The sequence below is a fragment of the Diabrotica undecimpunctata genome, chromosome 4, assembly GCF_040954645.1.
Source record: "Diabrotica undecimpunctata isolate CICGRU chromosome 4, icDiaUnde3, whole genome shotgun sequence".
Classification (NCBI taxonomy): Eukaryota; Metazoa; Arthropoda; class Insecta; order Coleoptera; family Chrysomelidae; genus Diabrotica; species Diabrotica undecimpunctata.
Window position 1 is genome coordinate 133376789 of NC_092806.1, and position 23898 is coordinate 133400686.

General features: G+C 34.1%; 1 protein-coding gene across 1 annotated transcript; it reads left to right on the forward strand.

The window, feature by feature from the left end:
• The first annotated feature begins 1037 nt into the window (after positions 1-1037).
• Positions 1038-23764, forward strand: LOC140440059 (calpain-7-like). The gene is made up of 12 exons (XM_072530311.1): positions 1038-1438; positions 1500-1783; positions 3782-3963; positions 4200-4440; positions 4552-4770; positions 5618-5882; positions 6472-6699; positions 9194-9435; positions 10044-10249; positions 15678-15886; positions 22695-22927; positions 23065-23764. Exons 2-12 carry the CDS (start codon positions 1509-1511, stop codon positions 23204-23206), a joined length of 2442 nt encoding a protein of 813 aa, XP_072386412.1. The 5' UTR covers positions 1038-1438; positions 1500-1508; the 3' UTR covers positions 23207-23764.
• The last annotated feature ends 134 nt before the right edge of the window (positions 23765-23898 follow it).

A 23898-nucleotide genomic window follows, 5' to 3' on the forward strand; every position in this document is an offset into this window, starting at 1 on the left:
GAGTGGCTCCAGCATATCTCGGGTTTACATTCAAAATAACCAACTTACTGTTGCATATCTAAAAAATATTTTAAATCAAATTCTATGTCATTAATTTATTTTAAAGTCTTACCAGCTGGACATTCTTTGAATGATATCCTTTACGGTTAAGATAATTATGTTCCTCTATTCGAGGAGCTACTATTGCTACATGTGTGCAATCGATTGCCCCAATTACACCAGGAAATTGTCTTGTCTCCATGAAACCTGTTTTGATTGCAAGCTTTGCTTCTGGTGTGACGGGAAATTCAATCCAGGTATTTGACAGATTATGTACAATTAAGTCAGAAACTTCCTTGATACATTTGCTTACGGTAGTCTGTCCCATACATACTGCATGACTATGACCAATAACCCGTTGATATGACCCATTGGCAAAAAAAAATAAGGCGGCAAATATTCTTATGCTGGGGTCAACTGCAATGGGGTGTAATGAATTATTCATATGGGGCAACAGCTGTTCTATTAAATAGTGAACCATATCTTTAGTTAAGCGATACAAGGATATGAAATGATTATCGCTAAAAGAAAATGGGTCACTTTCGTTACGCATTATCCTTCTTTCTATATTCTGTTCTAGAATTTCATGCTGTCTATTTTCCTCCTCGATTTCCGCAAACATAAGTTGGTATAATGGAAGCATCTGGTAAATAAAACCTATATAATATAATAACTATACTTAATTATTTATATACCTTTGCTTTGAATCCCGCAGTTTTAGTTTAGAAAATAAAAATATTTTCAGTTTTCCTGTCACTGTCAATTTATTTTAATAATCTTGGATAGAACATCAACATTTCCTACAATATTTTCAAGATGAATAGTATATTCACGATGTTTACCGAATGACGGTTTCTACTATCGTATTCTATTTTTGGCGTGCTTCAAAAATGATTTCCACAACGAAACTTTTACGTGACGTCACTAAAATAGAATTCTATTTTGCATGCTCCCACTACAGCTTTTACTTTCGGTAAACTCAACCAAGGTAAAGGTAAAGGTAAGGTGGGATCCTAGATCCTTGTTCTAGAAGTGCAGAAGTCCACTGTCCACTCAAATTTTAATAATTTTAGACGATCCCACGCGCAGATATTTTCAAGGTCACTTGACACATGTCAAAAAATTAAAACAGGGTTAGTTGTATTGTCAAAAATAACAGGTTCTAAACACCAAACACCACACCTTTTAAATAATACATTAATAAACAAAACAATATTTAATCAGGTGAAATAATAATTCGATCATGAAATACAGAAGAGAAATATTATCCCAATAAATGTGCATGGTTAATAGATCATTGTTTTAATTTCTTTCTACCTACCATAAAGCTGTGATAATTGAATGTATCTATTATACTTTTTTATATTAAATATTGAACTATACTTCTTGAATTAATGTGGTAAGTTATTTACATGGCAATAAAATGTAAAAAAGTGTTACCAATGTAATTAAATTTTTAGTGTGGCAAAATGGATAATAGTGATGCCTTGCTAGATAATGCTATAGAAGCCGCCAAGAAAGCTGTGCAATTTGACCAAGAAGGTGAGCAAAGAATTGCTGCATACTATTATGAAGCAGCAGCACGTTTTTTGGGACAACTTGTGGTTTCAATAGCCACAGATGATCCTGAAAAAGCACAATCACTGCAAGAAAAATCCAACCAGTATAAATCAAGGGCAAATGAATTAAGAAATAATGTACCTCAGGAACATAAAACAATAGATGAAGATGGGAGTAAGTCACGGTTAGTGATAAATATCTTTCTTTTTAGGAAATGTTTTTAGAAATATTTAAATTTGTTTTAAAATATCTTCAAATCCAGCTATTCAAAGTCTAAAGGATAATTTCAGCTGCTAACCTGATAATATTCCTTCTCATTTTCTCATAATATGTGGTTATACTTTGATTAAACCGCTTTGCATGTTGTTTAATCAGAACACATAAAAAACAGTTTTATCACACCAGTACATGATGGTGTACTGGTGTACAGTACATATAGGTATATTGCGATCAAAGCTATTCTTTTCTTTTCTATAAGCTTTTCTCCTACGCAATTTGTACTGCAGCCAATCAGCTTCTTTTACATATTTCATTAATTAGTATGTAAGTCCTTGAGTTAATTACTATTTAAATGGGAATAAGCCACAATTAAAGGTTAAAATAGGTTTATTGACGTTTCAATTTCCACTTCGGAAATCGTTCTCAAAATACAAACATTAGTAAATTAAACAAATTTTGTATTTTGTTACTTAGTGAAAAAATTCTTCTAACAATTTAATTTTATCTGACTCATCTATATTGACAATTCAGACATACCTTATACATTTTAAAGTAGACAACTTTAAAATGATATTGCCAATATTGTTGAGTTGCGTTCCTGGGACGACTTTACTTATAAGATAGTTCATTCGATTACATGAAATCAACTTTAACTTGAGAATATCCGTCAGAAAAGATCATAACATGTAATTCGTCTTTAAAAAGACAAATACATGCCATGATGACAGTAAAATTCTCCTGTTAGTGATTCCATAGTAAATTCCATATAAATAAAATAAAATATTAAGTCCTTGAGATTTTGGCAGATCTGCTGTATATAGCTTGATTGCTTTAGAGGAGATATTGGTGGATACCAACATATAAGGGATATTTTAGGCTCTAGGCTAACAGTCTACTGGTATGCATAACAGTCAATTCTGCAAATGCTGCCTTACGTGATGAAAGTTCAACTTTGTGACCTTGATGGGGGCATTCAAACTTATTTACATCCGTCATATTGTGATAAATATACATAAGAATTTCCCTATTCGTCATTGGGATGCCCACTGTCAGGGATAAGAACTTCTTCCAGTCTTCCTGCATGGAGTCATACTCAGTTTAGTGCTCTCCCACACAGTCCCAGACTGGAGCAGAAGTTGTTGGGGTGTGTAGGCAAACAATGTCCCAGGATCATGACTTCATTATTCCATTGTAAAGACATTTTCTTCTTGGCTCAACAACTCTAAATGCGTCTTGTCCACATTTACTATTTTTCTTCACTCTTGCTGGTCTTGTGCAGCCATCTCTCATTGTTGCACCCCATCTTATGTAGATCACTTGTTACTGCCTATTTACATTTTTTTCTTAGGCGACCAACTGATTTTCTGCCATCAGGCTTTTCCCAGAAGGTATTATTTTCATCATTGGATCTCAGTACATGTCCTGCCCATCTTATCTGATTTGTTTTCTTATCTGTAAAGTGCTTGGGAGTTCCTGGTTATGTTTTCATCTCCACTCTCCTGTTATCTTGTCTCTACAAGATAACAGGATCTCTACAAGATTGTCCAGAGGATCTTCTGTTGTATAACTAATAATTTTGTTGTTTCATGCTGATTCAGTGTATAAGTCTCAACTCCATACATTATTTTGGGGTGAATTACAGTTTTATATAACTTTTTTGATTTATGTAGCGTCACTAGGGAATAATATGCTCTATTTCCTGCCATGATTCTAGCTGCTACATTTATTTTCATAACTATTTTTGACCCTTATCACTGCTCCCAGTATTTGAATGCTTTGGCAACTTCAAAATTGTATTCATGTATTGAAAAAAGATATATTTATTTTTTTATCTGGATGGGTGTTACAAATTTTAGTTTCCATAAGCCATACAAAACCTTGTATAATATGTACTTTAGCTACTATTTAATAGCTACTGTTACTAGTTAAGTACCTACTGTTTACCTTCTTGTTTTTTCATCAGGTTAAAAGAATGTTACTTTTTATTAAACCAAGCCATAGATGAAGATGAAGGGGGAGATAAAGAAGATGCAGTGGAGCTATATGCCAAAGCTATTGAATATATTACTCAATATCCTGATTTAATGCAGGGAGAATTAAAAGCTCTTATTATGCAGGCTTTGGAAAGAGCTGAAGAACTAAAAGGTAATTATTGAAGATTTGTTATTTTACTGATGCTTCTTTTGTATTTAAATCTACTATTTACTTTTCAACTCCTTGTAGTAAACAAAGATACACTCTTATCTCTGTCATTTGATACTTAAAATCTAGACTAGAACAAAAGTCTAAAAGGTACATGGCGAAGAATCTTGTTCAGGAATGCAGTAAACAGTATACTTAATATTGTTTTTATTATTCACTGTTTGATCTGTTTGCTTTAGGAATAAAAAGAGAATCTCCACCTACTTCAAGTACAGAACCATCCCCTACTAATAGTAAACCATTTAATCCTGTTCAGCAAAGGCCAGTTATTACTCCCAAATCTCAACCAAGAGCTGTTAGGCCAGTGACAGCTTCTGATGGTAGTGGATATACAGAAGAAGAAAAAAGGGTACTCTTGCATACCTCAAATATTAATGGAAGGAATTATGTTCCTTTTATGAACATAGATTTGTCAGAAAGGTAATGTTGATATGTCTCATTCTTTTATATATGAGTTACTACCATAATTATAGCCTACTAAAGGACAATTTCATGTAAGACTATATAAAAAAACTTATTTTTTATAAACAGGTTTCAATATTCAATACCTTTCTCGGATAAAGATGGCCATTTACAGTTGTCCCCCAAGCAAAGAAGAGATTTTTACAAATTTGTAAGGCCAGAGGAAATATGCTCAGATCCTTGCATTGTCTATGGGTCAGCTCCAAATTATTTAAGTATAAAACAAACTGTGATATCTGATTGTTCGTTTGTGGCCAGTTTGGCAGTTAGTGCTTTGTATGAAAAAAGGTAAGACCTATTTAGATCTCAATGTTAGTATTTAAATAAAATGTGTAATGTGTGAATAAAATATTTATCAAAATAACTTCTAAAGTATGGCTTAACTTTCATTTTTTCATCACATTCTATTGAAAATATTGCCTGTTTCTTAAATTATAATATAGACATTTTTATTCTTCTTCTTTTTCTTCTTTATAAGCAATTCTGCTTGTTAATTGGCAGATTAATACCTCTATGGAAGGTTGTCACTCCATCTTTTGTGTGGTTATCCAATACTTCTTCTGCCAATTGGTGACTTATCTCTTGCTATTTTTACGACATGGGTCTCCTCATTTCTGCTCGTGGTTATTCCATTCTTTTTTTTTCTATTTTGTGTCCATTCATTTACACACTGTACTCTCACTCTGCAGTTTCTAGTAGCCTTTGCGTTGGGTCTTATTTCTGAGGCATATGTCATTATTGTTCTTAAACTGGCTTTATAAATTCTTGACTTCATCTCAGTGTTAATGTGCCTGTTTCACCATTTAGTGTTATTAAGGCATCCTGCCAATCTATTTGCTTTTTGTACTTGATTTTTATTTTTTATTAGTTCTTGCAAAATGAATATTGGGACAATTGTGTCCCTTACTTTTAAATATTTTAATCTATTCTATGTAACATATAATGTTGAATATAAAATATGTGGCATAATATATTGCATCATTACCTGTTGCCACAGACAATCTGTGGCTTTGTGGCATGGTGTTTAAAAAAAATGTAAACATTATGTATTTATTGTATATATAAAAACATTTTTTCACAAATAAACATTAAGTATACCATTTTTAAACCATCTACACAATAGTTTACTCTTTAGGTTTGGTCGAAAACTAGTTACAGCTATTATCTACCCCCAAACGAAAGATAATAAACCCATATATAATCCATTTGGAAAGTATATGATCAAATTACATATCAATGGAATCCCAAGGAAGGTGATAATAGATGACAGTTTACCTATAGATAGATATGGCAGGTTGTTATGTTCATATTCAGCAAATAAAAATGAATTTTGGATATCACTTTTAGAGAAAGCTTATATGAAAGTTATGGGAGGATATGATTTTCCAGGAAGCAACAGTGTAAGTATTTTACTTTATTTACATACTAAAGAAAGAAACAAGTATTGAAACAAAGGTAAAGAAGAATCTATACACCTATATAATAAAGGAATCTATAAATTTTAGTTTTACATTTAATTTAGTTAGACAAATAGACGCAGCACACTGGCAACAGTTGGCAATGGATAGAACTGACTGGCGTAATAGACTTGGGAAGGTCGAGGCTCTTTTATAGGGCTGTAGCACCAATGATGATGATGATAAATTTTAGTAAATATGGACCATATTCTATGTTTGTGCATTAACGAGGAGTGAAATAGTTATGTATCAGCTCCTCTGCACTACATCCTAACATTTTTTATGCATAACTCATTTATGTCTTGGTTAGGCTGTGTGTTAGGTAAATACATTGTTGCTATGTAAAGTTGGTTTCATTGTGTATACATAGTTACTTGCTGTATGGCAGATTATACATTTTTCAATTAACTGAAGAATTCATGTTTTTCTAATTCTAATTTTACTTTGTTTAAATATGTTGACACCTGATTTTCCATTTGAAGCCTAGCTTATAGTGTTTGTTTTCTTTTTTTGTAGTTGTTATTATTTCCAGAACATTGACCTTCATGCTTTAACTGGCTGGATCCCAGAGAGAGCTGCAATAAAGAACTGTCCAGATTTTAACAAGGATGCAGTGTTTCAGAAAATCGAATCACGCATGGCAAAAGGGGATGTTTTGGTGTCTGTAGCTACAGGAGAACTTTCTGATGCGCAAGCTGAAAGAACTGGGCTTGTTGCTACTCATGCTTATGCTGTAATGGATGTGCAGACTGTTAATGGGGTAAGTCTTTGGTTATTATGTTAATAATTTATAAAGTTGAGTTGCTTTCCTTATAGTTAATATACCATTTTCTTGTATATTTGTAATGTTTTCCAGCCACTACTGCTAGACCTTTATTGGTACATTTACATCTATCTTTCTCAGCAATTTTAATTGATTGTGTTATTGTTTCATTAAGCTTATAGTATTGTCAGAATCTAATATGAAGGTGGTTTAAAATTAATCTAGTTTAAGTAAGGAAACATTCCACTTGCTTCATTTTTTCATTTTATTTTTCAATGTAGATTACTTTTCTCTTAATACAGTTTCCGCAGATAAGTCGCTTTTTGTAACTTTCTATGCGTATCCACCGGATTGGATTATATATAATTGGATTGGATATAATTCTCATTACAATTATATGAAGTTTAAACCCATATAAAATAATATATAACTTAAACATGCCACAGGAAACCAGTTTCAGAATATTTTTACTTATTTTTGCTACCAAAAATATACCCCTAACCAAACTTTATATTGACAATATCAAATTATAATTCAGCACATTGAATTTGTCTGATGGTTGATAGAATTAGTGGTAGATCTATGTGTTTTTCACAACGTTTCTTTAGTAGGATTCAATGATATCTGTATTTCGAAGGTAAACCCTTTTAAGGCTGTAGCAGTTAAACCTGTTTACTTTCTTGTGTATGGGGCATATTATTACTGAATTCAATTTTCAGGTAAAGTGCGTCCGTTGCATGGCTGTGTCAGTAGCTTACGAAAGAGTTACAAATGTTTGACCATTTAAATATTTCCGCTGATAGGTTGCCTGGTAAAAGTGCCTTTTTTTGTCTAGAAACTATTTTATTTATTTATTTCTTCCATGGTTGGTAGTTCAGTTTACTTTAATTTTTCTTATCTTTACCTCCATATTCTCCATTAATTAGCATACTCATGTGTTTCTGCCACATTTTTAATACTTCTACTCTCTCAGTCAAAACAGCTCTATTTTGAGCCTTACCCTGGTTTGTGTGTGTCTTGAACGCTTTCTTTTGTGTGTCGTTTGAAAAACTTTCTGGTCTTGTATTCTGTTTAATTTCTTCAAAATCTTTATTGATTTGGATGGTACATATGTTGGTCGATTGTTTACTGAACCAGTGAACTTGAATTTATCATCCAAACTGCTAATAGTTCTCTTGATAGGACTATTGTGACGAACATTGTCCGAACAGAATACTCATTTTGATAAAACAGTTTTATCATTTTCACGTTTTGTACTGACTGAATAAAGCTTCAAAAATATAGCTGCTATACTTTATTTCATGTTAGGATTAGGAACGGAACGTTTGCCTTATGCAGATCACTGCTGCCAAAACTCTCAGGCACGTGTTCTACTAGACACGAGTGATTCTAATTAGAGTCGTATTCAACACTGTGTAGATGTAGATAACTTAATTTCTCTAATAAGCGGATATGTATAGTTGGATACAGAATAATGTATTATAAATACTTGTTTCTTTAAGACAGATATAGGTATGTATTTATTATAGGTCTGATAAAAATAGTTTAATTTTACTATTGTAAAAAGCTATTCATCGCATCCTAAGCTATTCACCGCTTTGTTGCAGAGTGCTACGAGAAACAGTAATTGGGAGAATATTGGAGTCAACATAAATGGAGAATTTCTGAACAACTTGAGATTTGCAGACGACATAGTTCTTATTGCAGACCGGGTAGATCATGCCTGCCAGCTTCTTCAAATCCTTCAGAGCTCGTGTACACGAGTTGGACTTAAAATTAATTCCTCCATAGCACAATATATGACCAACCTAGTACTAGCTAAAAACATCTCAACTAACGATATTGATCAATGTGTACTCCCAGTTCTAACGTATGGAGCAGAAACATTGACTCTTACCAGAAAAGTAATCAATAAAATACAAGTGGCACAGAGAGCGATGGAGAGGTCAATGCTGAATATATCCCTCAGAGACAGAGTATCAAATACAATAATTAGGAGAAAAACTGGTGTTACTGACGCAGTTCAAAGGATTACAACATTGAAATGGAACTGGGCGGGGCATGTTGCCAGATTAAAAGATGGAAGGTGGACGAAGAAAATTCTGGAATGGAGACCTAGACACGATGCTTATCGTAATCGAGGACGTCCTCCAACAAGGTGGTCAGATGACATCAAGCACATTCAGCACAACTGGATTCAGGGTGCTCAAGATAGAATGCATTGGAATTATTTACGGGAGGCCTATGTCCAACAGTGGGCTCAAAACGTCAAAAATGAGAACAATTCGTTTTCACATAATGCCATATATTGAATGCTAAATTAATGTCAAATCAACCACGTGTTTATGTATGGTTCTTTTCAAACCCTTCTTTTAGTCACAAAGAAATGGTTCTTTCTAATACATGGGCTGTGTCTTTCTAAAATGTGGGAAACAAACTTATCTCAAACATTTTTAATGTTATCAACTATATATTGTGTTTGAATTTTTAGGTGCGATTATTTAAGCTCAAAAATCCCTGGTCCCATCTTAGATGGCGAGGAAACTACTCCGAACTGGATACTAGACGTTGGACACCCGAGTTACAGAGGATACTCAATTTTGATCCGAACAGTGCAGCTCAGTTCGACAACGGTGTATTTTGGATAGATTATGACAGCCTTTGCAATTTCTTTGATGTATTCTATATGAACTGGAACCCAGAACTGTTTAAGCATACATACTGCATCCATCAGTAAGTATAATCTGTCCGTTAAATCTTTGCAGAAGTGTGACACTATTACTGAAGTATTTTTTACTCACAAAACATCTTTCGAGTGCCTTGTCCTCTAAAAATATTAGCGACCAATCGCATTATCTTTACTTTGACAGCAGCGGTATGGCTTTGGTCAATTATAACGAATTAAACTAACGAGGAGAAAAGTTTGACTGCTTGAAAACCTCCTCTAGGGCCAATGTGAATAACTTCGGAGAAATCGTACACCTTATTTCACTCCCTCTGAATTTGTATTTTGTTAGGTTTTGTGTTTGTATCAATTTTTATTTTTAATGTAGCATTTTCGTATATATGTTTTAGCAGGTTCTTAAATCTCGAATCTATCCGCGCGTTATCTATTGTTTCAAATACGGCACATAGTTCCACAATAAAATTGAAACAAAATTAGTGGAAATCTGCATGTTTTGGAGGTTGATAGCTGTCGAATTTATTAGATAGCCTGTTAGTAATAATTTTTGTGACAACTTTGTATGATATTTGCATGTATATTTCCGTTATTACTATAAATATTTAAATAATTGAGCACTTTTGGCATTTTACATATGTAAACATTTACGATTTTGTAGATCTTGGAATGCCGGAACTGGTCCTGTTAAAGATCTTTACACCATCTCCGCAAATCCTCAGTTTTCGTTGGACGTACAAGGAGACTCGTCAGGCGCTGTATGGCTTCTACTTTCCAGACATATTACAGATATCGAAGATTTCAGGGACAACAAGGAGTACATTACTCTTTTCGTTTACCAAGGAGGAAGAAAAATTTACTATCCCTGTAAGTTAGATTTTTATCACTAATAGTATAAAATCAGTATGATAATTAAAATAATACAATAAACAAGGCCATAAGCAACATACAGCTGTCAGTAAATGAGATTACCGTTATCCTTAATATGCAGGGCAGACAGATATTAAACTATTTTCTTTTCCTCTTTACTCTTGTCTTCTCACCCTATACAATAATTTTCTTTTCTCTCTCCCTCTCCCTCTTTCTTTCTCTCCCTCTCTCTCCCCCTCTTTCTCTCTTTCTCTCTCCCTCTCTCTCCCTATCTCTCTCTCTTAAGGAAGTACAAGACTGAGATACTTATGTCAAGGGATAAGAGGGATTAGGTGAGAAGAAAACCAAGCAGAGACTCGAAGTGGAGGTTTTCGCTTACAGAAGGCACAATGAAAAGAAAACTCAGTAACGGAGATGGAACAGTAAACCAGAATTTTAACGACAAAGATTGAACGTGTTACAGCAAAGATCCAGCCAAGTTGCGCTGATTTCTATAGATCGTGGAACAAAGATCAGTCATAGCAGCAACAACGCTTCGGAGATTCAAATGCTTGAAAAATCACTTGAAAGTTTTGCCAAATTCAGTTCCAGACAGGAACAACAACAGCTCTGAGTGAACTCTGATTCACTTCAGTTTCAGATTTTAGATTATGGGACTTCAATCGATCACCGCAATCACACTTGATTCTACACTCCACTATTAATAATACATATTAGTTTTAATACTTTACTTTACTTAATCAGTAGACCCATTTGTACCTTTCGGTGTTGGGCCGTTTAAAATACAATTCATTACATTACACTATTTGACGGTCTTCTGAGGTGTCCTAGCTCTTAACGAACTTTCTCCATTCCTTCCTATTGGATGCCATCTGTGTTGCTTCCTGCCAAGTCTTACCCTTACTCTGTAGTATCTGCGAGATGTCACTGTTCCATTCTTTAATGGGTCTTCCTCTTCTGTTCTTCCCTATTGGTTTGGCGTCCCACACTCTTTTAACTTGTCTATTATTGTCCATCCGGGTTAGATGTCCGAACCATGCCAATTTTTTCTCTTTGATTGACTCGAGTATCGGTTTGATTTTGAGTCTTTCTCTTATTTCTTCATTTCTGATTCTATCAGTTCTTTTTACTCCTATCGTTCTTCTGAGGTATTTCATCTCTGCTGCCTGAATTCTGCTCTGATGTCTTTTGTTTAATATCAAATTTTCTGCTCCATATGTCACTGTAGGTCTATATATTGTTTTGTATATTGTCATCTTGGTCTTTGTTGATATTTCTTTGTTATTAAGGAATCCTCTATTTAGTGCTTGGAATAGTTTTCCTGTGTTTTCCATTCTGTTGTTAAGATCATCCTCGATGTCTCCTTTGTTGTTGATTACTGTTCCTAAGTATTTGTATGAATTTGTCTGTATTATTTTTTGTTGGTCTATCATTACTTCTATTTGATCTTCCGTCCCTTGTTTCCTTGATATTTTCATTATTTGAGTCTTCTCTTTGTTTACGTTTAAGTTGTATTTGCTTGCTTCTAGGTTTCATTTCTCTAAGTTGTATTTCAGTTTTTCTGCAGTTTCCGCAATTAATACTATGTCGTCTGCAAATATACACATCTCAGCATTTATCATTTGCATTCTGTTCCAACCGATGCAGTATTTCTTGAATGTTTTCTTACATTCTTTCACTATCTCTATCTATTACTTATAAATAACGGTTACGGATCTCGACAAGCGCCGCGCCTACCTCTACAGTTAAATCTTAGCAATTATTCTCGATCCTAATCAGTTTCGACTTCTACCACTTGTAAATACAAAAATACAATAAATATCAAAACAGCAAATAAATTCAGCCTTTATAATTCTGTATAGTTTTACCGAAACCTGAATAACAGACCTATTGTTTTTGTTGATAATTATTATTGTTTATCGTTCTTAATCACCCGTCCAGCGTAAAAAGCTCAACTCGTTTCGACCACTCAGAAGTTTCACTTTTATCCGTAGGGCAATTAAAACTAACTATCAATTTAATACAGTTCAAAATCAGATAACTGATTATTTACTTACATAAAGGTCCCTTTCAAACACACTTTACACTAACTTGCATGCAGATTACACTCGAAACCACCCAAAATTGGAATTTAATTTCGGAGCGACACTACACACGTCCTACTAGTCTGACCGCCAATCAATCAATCTAGTTTTAATAAAGATCCCCTAAATAAATCGCCAAACGTACTACAAAGTATTAACAACTTGACAACCAAGGCCACACAGGTATCTCTTCTGACAAATCCGAGAACGCAATTTCTCAAGAAGTTGGAAAGAAACGCAGTTATTGAAACGAAACCTGATGATTTTGTGCTATCCAGTCTACCAGGAGCTACAAACAGCCTTTTAAGGAGTAAACAAAGAACATCTCTGGAGAAGTCGCTACCTCTTTCGAAGAATATAATAGCGATAAGAAAATTATTAAGATAATTGTGGGTAGCGGGTAGGAACTCCTTTGCAGTCCTTTGGATTCTATTGGATAGTCATATCAGGGAAAGTGAATCAATCCCTGCCCTCAGATTCCAGTAGCTTCTTGACCCGGGAAGCTAGCACCTGCTAAGGGTCCCTTGTCCAGGGTCACGGATGAAGTCCAGAAAGGCATCCAAGGCGTCGAAGAATATTTTCGGTATGGCGGAGTTGGCAACCCTTGATTTTAGGGATAGTATAAGATCACAACCCGCGGGGTCTGATCCAGAGTGGGCGGCCGTAAACAGCGTCGGACCCAGAATAGGCGGCTGAAACAAACACTCACCGACACGTCTAGCCAGCGTGGTGTCTAAAAGCTAAATACCCCTCACGAAAATGTCAGTTGAAAACACGCAAATACCACACGTAAGTAGGAAATTATTTCCAGAATCTTGCACTGATAAATTATCAGTCTGTCCTATGGATTTTGGAGGGAACAAAAAATTGACAAAGATAGGAAAAAGTTACCCGAATAAGACGACACTTTATATAGGAACATATAATGCCCGTTCCCTACTATCTGATGAAAGATTTACTGAACTTAAGTGCGAACTAGAAAACATAAAGTGGGGCATAGTCGGTCTCAGCGAAGTCAGAAGACCTGGCGAACACTTAAACTAAAATCAGGACATAGTTTTTACCACGTAGGTGACGACAATAATTCCTTGGGAAGAACCGGCTTCATTATATACAAGCGTCTCCAAACAAGTATAGTATCACTAAAGAAATTTTCCACAAGAGTGATTTGTCTTACTCTCAAATTGAATACAAGGTATAATATGAAAATAATACAGGTTTATGCACCAACAACAGACCATGATGAAGAAGAAGTGGATCATTTTACTTTTATATGTGGTGATTTTAACGCCAAAAAGCCAACACAAAGCAAATACCAGAGAAGATCAAGTACCAGAAATATTAACAAAGAAATAGGGCATTGTCAACCAAGGATCAGAACTACTACCGGAAATCACTAAAACTAGCCCTAAGAAAAGCTAAGAATAACAAATCTCCAGGCGAAGATTGTGTAGTTACTGATGCAATCAAAATCGGAGACACCTGCCTACTTAAGCAAATAAAGAACCTTTTTAACATTAACCTTTTGGACAGTAATATACCCGACAAACGGCACAATGCTGAGATAATTCTATTGTACAAAAAAGGAGATCCCCATGAATGAGAAAACTACAGACCTATGTCTTCTTAGTCACACATACAAACTCCTTACAAGAATAGTAACGAATCGCCTTGAGAAAAAACTTGATTTTTACCAGCCAATAGAACAAGCGGGATTTCATACCGGATTTGGAACAAATGATCACCTACAGAGCATTAAAACGGTAATAGAAAAGACTATCGCATACAAACGACCACTCGTTCTAGCTTTTGTAGATTTACATAACACCTTTGGCACGGTAGAATTTGACAAAATCCTGAAAGCACTACAAGCATGCAGCATTGACTTCTGATATACAAGGTTAATTTACAATACATACAAGAACGCAACTATGTCGGTAAAACTACATGAAAACACGGATTATATCCCAATCGGCAGAGGAGTCCGACAGGGTGATACTTTATCGCCAAAACTGTTTACCGCAGTACTAGAATACGCTTGTAAAAAACTTAACTGGGAAGAGAAAAGCCTGAACATTGACGGTAGAAGATTAACAAATTTGAAATTCGCAGACGACATAGTTTTGTTCTCGGACAACTTCAAGGATATATGTACAATGCTACATGAACTTCAGTTAGTGTGTGCCAGTGTGGGTCTTAAAATAAACATCCCCTAAACAAAATTCATGGCAAACCTAGTACCTAGCGGAAATATCAATATTGGAGACAACGAAGTAGAGCTGGTGGAAAAATACATATATCTTGGACACGAATTAAAGATCACAAGAGACGACCAAACATGCGAACTACGAAGAAGAATAAATCTAGCATTGGTAGCCTATGGAAAACTCAAAGACATCTTTTTTTGTCTATAATTTCTTTAAAATATAAAACATTTGACCAATGTGTGTTGCTTAGGATGACCTATGGTGCCGCAACTTTGACATTGACAGCTACAAGTTCTAAAACGCTGCAATTAGCTCAGAGGAAAATGGAAAGGTCATATCCTTCGTGACCAAGTTAAAAATGAAGACTTAACACGAAGAACAGGAGTTGCGGATGTAATTTCCCGAATTGCCACACTGAAATAGAACTGGGCCGGATACGTCGCCCGAATCGGTGATAAAAGGTGGACGAAGAGATTGCTTGAAAAGAGGCCGAGGTTAGACAAAAGAAGTAAAGGAAGACTCCCTACTCGTTGGACTGACGATCTCAAGAAAATGTCAAGAAATTGAATGAAAAGGGCTCAAGATAGAGCACAATGGACAAAAATGAGGGAGGCCTGTGTCCAGTAGTGGACGCAAAGAGCTGGGTGATGAAGAAAATTATTGTGTAGGATGAGACAAGAGTAAAAAGGAAAATAAAATATTTTAATATATGTCTGCCCTGCATATTAAAGGATAACGGTAATCCCATTTACTGACATCTGTATGTTGCTTATGGTCTTGTTTATTATATTAGATTTTTATATTTTACATAGAATTTCTCTGTGTATAGTCATGTGCTTGTTTTGTGCTTGCGAAAGACAATTTTTAAGTTTTGTCATTTCAAACAGTAGTCAAATTACTTAGTATTTATTTTTCTGATGTTTATGCAAAATGTTCTATTCAATTTATGCCATTTTCAGTCATAGAGTAGCTTTTTTTATCGCTAGTTTTTTTTTGCCATATATCATTTTTCTTCATTCATTTATTGACCAAAAACTTTATTTTATTTCATTCATTTATTAATTACTGTGGACCGATTAACAACTTTTTATCAATCTACTAACTGTTTTAATAAAATCGATATTTAATTTCTAGTTGATCCTCCACCTTACATTGATGGAGTTAAAATCAACAGTCCGCACTATCTTTGCAAAATATTGTTGAGTCCTGGATCTAGTAGGAAGTTTACAGTTGTTGTTTCCCAATATGAGAAGTCTACAACCATTTACTATACGTTAAGAGCGTATGCCACTTTACCATTTACGTTGACGAAAATAGTTGATCCGTACAAATACGAAGATCAAGTAAGTAAATAACAGGGGTATTACATGGATTTTTTAATATAATCCTTGAATCTGGAATATCGGTATTTATTTATTGAGATTCAATACACGCTAGAGCACCAGAATGTAGCGCTGTAAAATTTATGTGTATTTATGAGTCCTTAAATGTGGATATAGGTTAAGTATTAAAAACTAAGTTTAATGTGGATTATAATTAAAGACTTATTTACAAAAACAACATAACCCACATTTTTACTAAATTTGAGCTAATGCTCAAACCAACTCTTGTTTTTTAAGGTACATCGGATAGTGTAAAAGATATTTTACAAAATCGACACTGGCCGCTAAAAATAAACGACGAAAATATCGACATTTTACAAAAACTACGTATCTGTTTTTAGCAAAAACTGCATATCTTTGAACAGTTTTTGTGAAAACTGTATTGGCGAGGAACCGCAAAGTGGGCGACGCCTGGTGGTAGATTTCAAAAGCATCCAGTTCGGGAAAACATTGAAATTGTCATTAATTTGTATACATATTAGCGACCGGTTTATATTGTAATTAACAATGACTTTGACTTCAAAAAACTATTGCAGTGTTCCTCAATGTGCATCCTATTATAATTCACAAAATAATTCCACACATAAGTTTCCGCTGGACGAGAATATGAGAAAAAATTGGCAATGCATTTTGCGAATTGGCAGACCTATAACCAAGTATATAACTGTGCAGTTTACATTTTACTGAGAACGATTACTTTCCAAATAAGTAATGATTAAAATGTTATATGTATATATTTTGATATATTTAGTTCTAATTTACTTTATAGTAACACCTGAAACTAAATTGAGAAGACTGAAAAATGCTGTTCCATCAGCTAAATTGCCAGAAAGGTCTCATGAAGTTATTAGTAGAAAACGTAAGGCGTAGTTTACAAAATATAACGTGGCCAGCTCCAAAAACTGCCTCACCCTCAACTAAAGATCTCTGCCGATCTTGCAACCACAAAAATAATTGAGATAATGTAAATTTTACTTTCCGTGTTTCAGACATACTGTAACAAAACAAACATTTTTTTTATTTTTATTCAGGTTTGGGAGTCAATTACCGCATGTATAAACTCGAATCACAAACAAATAAACTTTGAAGAACGTACTCCAACTTTTACTTTGGCAAAACACACGTGTAAATGATTTATATTAAACGTTTTATAGCTTCGAGATCAAATGACAAAATGATTTGTTTTCCCGAAGTTATCGTCCATCTTTGAAATCTTGAGAGCCCCCTGTCGGAATCGGCTATCGCGAATCTACAGTCGGTGTCAAGCTGTCAAGTAATATAACCTAACTCCAAAATTCAGTATAAGTTTATAACTTTATACATTTATATGTTTTTGATTAAATAAGTGACTCCGGACTAAATAAAAAACGAAAATATAAAGAGAAAAGGGAGCAGCTTTGCAGCTCGCAAAGTAGGACTAGATTGTAGGTAAGTACCTATAGGTATCTGTTACTAATACTAGTGTTGGTTTTTTAAACTACCTTTTCTCCTTTAACTACATACAATATATTGTTTCAGATGCAAGCTATATAAATGTTATGAAACAATTTCCTTGAAACAACGTCAAAATATATTGACACATTTCAATGATTTGGGAGTAAAAAACGACCAGGATGCCTATTTAATGAGCTTTATTTCGTCATCCTACCCAAAAAGACGTTCAACAAAAACAAATAAAAAATTTCAAATGGTCACTTATTCCTATAAGATTTGTATAGATGTAAATGAACAGCTTGTATGCCTTACTGGCTTTTGTAATATACATGGTTTTGTCAAAGATCGCGTTAGAAGTCTTGAAGATCTCATTTCTTGTAATATATTGACCCCTAAAGACAAGAAAGGCAGTCACAAGACAAACCGCTACAAGAAAACACCTTTTGAAGTTAATCCGCTGTCATATTGAGCCTTTTAATACAAGACATTCACATTATTCTTAAAAAAAACCCCAACTGTAGAAATTTTTCTGAGGATTCTTCAGTAAATAAAATGTGTAAGTTATTTTTACAAATGTATCAAATACAGGTTTCGTATATAGTGTATTGGTCAGTTTACAAGAATGAGTACAATCGTACAATCTCAAGTTTGGTCTCCTACGAACTGTTACAAAATGTGCCATATGTGATAGTTATAAACTAAAAATTCAGTTGACAAATTTAGAAGAAGCAAACGTAATTAAAACTGAGCACAAACTACACTTGATGAAGATCGAAAAGTTTACTGAAATTAAAAGAAAACTAAAGCAAGATGCCCAACAAACGTAAGATGTTCCTCACATTTGATTATATGCAAAACATACCTTTGCCACACATACGTACATGTTTTTTATTGTCGCCAGCTGTGGATGTTTGGATTCATGATGTTGAGAAAAATAATGTCGTTTTAAACAGTTATTTAGAAACAGGGCAAGAAAGGCCAAAATTATGCCACAACATTATTACTCAGATATCTAAATCACAATGAAATATATTCTAGAAATTTAGTATTGATAAGAGACAGATGCTCAGGACAAAACAAAAATTATGTTATGGTTTTTTTTCTGTACTGCTTGGTACATTCTATCAGTCTGTTTGACTACATTAAATATGTGTTTCCTATTAGGGGTCATACCTATTTACCCTATGACCAAGATTTTAGTCTAATTGGTACCAAGAAAAATAAGTGTTCCGCAGACATTCCAGAAGATTGGAACACTATAATAAAAACTGTTCGGGTACACCCCTCTCCATACAAAGTTGTCAAAATTACACATGATGTCTTCTTAAATATAAAGGAAGACTTTGAGAAGTATTTTTTACGTCAAAGTAAACCAGCAATGAAATTAAAAGAAGTTAGAATGATTAAAATGAGTAAAGAATTTACATATGTATTAGTTAGATATACATTTACATGTCCATGGTACAGGATCAACGTACGAAACCAACGGAAGTTGCCCAAAAAATTGGAACTAAAACAACTACCTATATGAGTCCTCATTGGCACTAAATCCTTCTAAAGCTTAGTATTTGCAGAAGTTAAAGAAGTATGTATCAAATCTAGTTAGTCAGGAATTTTACGATTCTTTGAATTCAAATTCAGCAGTCCAAGAAATAATAATCTGTTAATGATATCGACAGCGAGGACAACAGTAGTGACACAGAAGATTAAATTTTAATAACTTTACTTTAATTACTTTAATTAATTGTACATTTCATGAAGAAATATATTTTAAATTTATTAATAACGTTTTGTTTGAGATTTTTCACAAAAACAACACACTACTCAACAATTGAAGTGGATAATTTTAAAATTCCTAAAATTAACATATAAAACTATTTTTAAAATAATTGCCTGTACTATACTCTATATGCTATCTTTATTGCCAATATTTTTTGCATGTGGTTTTTTCTCCCTATTCTTATCGGCCCTTATCTCGTACAAAGAGAGACATGTTGTTCCAAACCAATATATCATTCGTATAAAAGTGCTTGTATTGGCTTTACCAGTTGTCAAGAAGTCAAGAAATCTATTTATCACAAAAACATTATGCCGCAAAAACGTTTAGAACTAGTGCAGCTCGAGCAATTAGTTCGTTGGATCCAACAAGGCATAACTCAACAAGAGGTTGCTATGAGACTAAATGTGTCGCAAAGTGTGATAAGTCGTGCATGGAATCGATATGTAGCAACTGGATCTGCAACCTACAGGCATGGAGGAGGAAGAGAACGATCTACAACTCGTCGGCAAGACCGTTTTGTAGTTCAACATCAAGAAGAAACCCAACATTCACGGCTTCCAGAATTAACAGTATCTTCAGTCATGCTACTGGACGAGCGATTTCCAGTCAAACTGTCAGAAGCTACCCATCCACGACTAAATAGGAAGCAGCGTGCATGCAGATATCGCTGGATATCATGGACGATGGAACACTATCAGTGGAATTTCGAAAATTGGAGGAATTGTCTCTTTACTGACGAGTCCAGATTTCGTTTGTATACGAATGATGGCCGAATATTGGTGTGGAGGGAAAGAGGACAGCGTTACAATGAAAATCTCAGAGTCCCAACCACTCTTTTTGGAGGTGGATCTGTTTGCGTGTGGGGAGGCATATGTTTTGACGGTCGCACGGACTTAGTCGTCTTAATTAATGAGACAATGACTGCTACACGATATCGAGACAGAGTCATAGTACCAATAGTTGTTCCATTTTTTGGTGCAATAGGCGAACAATTTGTTCTGATTGATGATAATGCTCGCCCTCACCGTGCGAGAATTGTCAACGAGTGTATAGAAGCTCATGGCATTACAAGAATGGAGTGGCCACCGTGTTCACCTGATATGAATTGCGTTAAACATGTTTGGGCCGAAATGTCTAGGCAACAAAACAGGCTCCTTCAACCGCCCCAAACCTTAAATCAGTTGGCCAATACATTACGCGCGATTTGGGAACGTATACCGCAGCAGTTCATCAATAATTTAATAAGAGGTCTTTCAAATAGAGTTAGAGCACTAAGGCGACACAGAGGTGGACCCACACACTATTAATTTTTCTTTTCGGGATAATAGAAAATTTTCTATTTTTTTTTCTTAAAGAATTTCTTTCTTTCGGTTCATCTGTATGAAAATACGAAGTAAAAATAAATCTTTATTTATATCACTCCATTTTTCTATTTGACCTTATGAACAAAAAATAAAATACACATTTTCATAATATCCACTTCAATTGTTGAGAAGTGTATATCCTCTTACACAACCTATTAGTTTAGCACAAAAACTACATAAATGTCAATATAAGATTTCTGTTTATTTTTCTAAAAACAATGGAAATTAACCTACACATTCAAACAAATGCACATTATTCTAGAATATCTATAAATAATATCATTAAAATTTAAAATTTGATGTGAAATGAAAAAAAAAAAATGTGTAGCAAACCCATCAGCAGAATGTAGCAGGCTTGCAGAATGTAGCAGGCTTTGGTTGCCAATACTTAAAGAAGTTAACAACAAGAATATACCAACAATAGCGGATTAAGAAACTCTGAGACACTCGTCTTCAATCATACACAATACATATGCAACATACAACACACATACACAATACACGAACAATTCCATAGAGCAAAAATACACCCTCATATCTTTTCAAACAAAGCATGGCTGTTGTCTATAACACCGTGGCCAAGTGTGTCAATCTTAAATTTTGTTAAATGACATAAACCTTTAAACAACTTTGGCGATTATACATTTTTTTCAGCAAAATGCTAAACACTCTTTTTTGAAAACGAGATTCGGAGTGCAAATCGAAACGTCAAATTTTTGTAGTTAAAAATGTAACTATCATTACAATCAATTGTGGCTTCATCCCATATAAATACAATATTTAATTTAGACATGCCACAAGAAAACATTGACATAACCTTATTATTTTATAGAAAAGACAGTTACAATTTGATTTCATGTATAGTGCCTCTACCATTTTCTTATACGTATTTCTTCTTAGTCAGACTCATCAGAGCGACTGGTGTAGAAGCCGTAAGGGTTTCTCTCAGAGGAACTTCCAACACAGCTGGTTCGATGATCCTTTGTGTTGCTCTAACCTATTGGCTGATAACTCTGTAAGTGTAATGGTCTCCATTCCACGGATCGTCATCATCATGCGACCTCTTCTGTCCACTGCTGGACATAGGTCTCCCCCATTTTTCGCCACTCTTCACGGTTCTGTGCTTCTTGTTGCCATTTCTTGGATATTCGTCTAATGTCGTCACAGCGATCAGCACATGTCGTTTCTGCTCCGTATGTCATAATAGGAAGAACGCACGGATCGTACCTGGTAGCATATAACTATTGAATACTCTTTTTAGTATATTTTTGTTTTCAACATAACACTCTGTGTTCCTACCGCTTTTCACATCGTTCGGATTCTTCTAGTGATCTCTACCGTTCGATTCTGTTTTCCCAGTTTGATCGTATGACCTAAGTATATTTATTCTTCAACACTTTCGATATCACTTCTATCTAATTCTATTGTGATATTTTGATTTGTCATCACTTTTGTATTACTTAAATTCATTTTTAAGCCGATTTTCCCAGATTTTCGTTGAAGTTCCTTTAGCATGTAGAGTAATTCCTCCTTATTGTTGCTGTGCCATCGACAAATCTTGAATGACTTAAAAATCTGCATAAATATGTGCAGTAGCAGTCAAAAATCCGAAGCGTCGCAAATCCGGATCGTGGCCAGAACAAAATATTTTCATTTTTTGTGTACACTTTCTTGAGAGGGATGATGAAAGTGTAGTGAAATTTGTAAAAAACCTTAATCTGAAGGACTCGATTTACATGCTAGCTGATGCATGGGAGACTCTTACTGAAAACGCGTGAAAAAAAGTTGTGACCGAACCCTTCTTGTTACTTCGTATAGATGCCTCTGCTAGCGTACCAGTCTGTTATTTTAATTATAATGTCCAAATACTAGACTGCATTTCATTTCAGTTTGAACTTCCACAAGTGTTCCTGATGATGAGTTGAATAACTCGAAACACGTGTAGAGCAATGGTGGAGTTCCAATTGAAATGTAATAATCTTTTACTCAAATATATATATATATATATATATATATATATATATATATATATATATATATATATATAATGTATGTCGAATACATCCAAAGCTAGCAATCTAGTAAAAATTAGGAAGAAGTCGATATTTTACGGGATTTTAATGTTACCGATGTTAATATCATTGCTATATACAAAAATGAAAAAATGTTACAATCCATTTATTTATTCTAGATGACTGGCGAATGGCGAGGAATCACCGCAGGAGGCTGTCCAAATCATCAAGCATCTTATCCAAATAATCCACGATTTATATTAGACCTTGATTCAATTTCAGATAACAACCATATTTTAATAGAATTAAAAGGACCTAAACAATACCAATTGGGATTTGAAGTAATGATACAGCAGATTAAAAATGAATCTACTACTGCACCGTTTAGAGCAAAATCTTCTGGATCATACAGGTATGATTCACTGAGAAGAACAACATTTACACTTTGAATGTCCTAACACGAGGAAGTTATACTTATAAATACAAGAATGGAGAACTGAAATGTTGCTCTCCTTTTAGAAAATTATAGTAATCCATTTTATTTTTTAGGTCTGGATACGTCGTTATGGATTTACCAGGTATCCCAGCTGGTACACTGCGTATAACTCCATCAACATTTTATCCAAATCAAGAAGGCCCCTTCATCATTAACGTGAAATCATCTGCACCGTTTAAACTTCTTAAAGCTTAAAGCTTTTTTATTATGTTTTACTTAAAATTGATTAAAAATAACACATTGACGAAAAATGGATAATATACGAAATAAAGTAAGCGAGAAACACTGTTATGTCACTGACAATTGAATGGTGACCAATTAAGAGAATAGCTTAAAAGCAAGCTTGGAACAACCTTGATTTGACATGGATTTAACAGTGTTTATGTCATAAGCATACTGCTATAAAATAATGATATAGTAAATATCGTTAATAGATGTGATAACTGTTTTCTAATTTCTGATTATCGGTGATCTCGTATGAGTTCTCACTGGTATTTGGCTGTATTATAATTTTTGTACCACGCAGATGATAGATGGCAATTTTAGTTAAATCTCATGTTGATAAACTTACCTTTCGTCAGTGTGTTCAATAAAAATAAACATAAATTGCTCTCAATGCAAAAGTAACTTTATTTACACTGCTTATGTAAGTTTGTTGAATTTTATGAGTCTATTAGTATACGAGTACTGTTTTTATATATTTAAAATGCTATTTTCTTATTGTAAAAAACATGAATAAAACTCTTTGAATTTTGTGAAGAATTATTAAAGTTTGATATGTTATATCCTTACTTTTATTTACTACATTTCTGTCAACAAAACGTAAAGAATAAAAAAATTGGTAACATGACTAGTGAGGTCTATCTGGTATGACTTAAAATAAACTA

Bases quoted from the DNA above. Each gene is read 5' to 3' on its own strand.
- LOC140440059 (XM_072530311.1), top strand. From the start codon at position 1,509: ATGGATAATAGTGATGCCTTGCTAGATAATGCTATAGAAGCCGCCAAG. The intron at 1,784-3,781 runs GTTAGTGATAAA...TTTTTTCATCAG, and splicing joins GAAGATGGGAGTAAGTCACG to GTTAAAAGAATGTTACTTTT. The intron at 4,771-5,617 runs GTAAGACCTATT...TTTACTCTTTAG, and splicing joins AGTGCTTTGTATGAAAAAAG to GTTTGGTCGAAAACTAGTTA.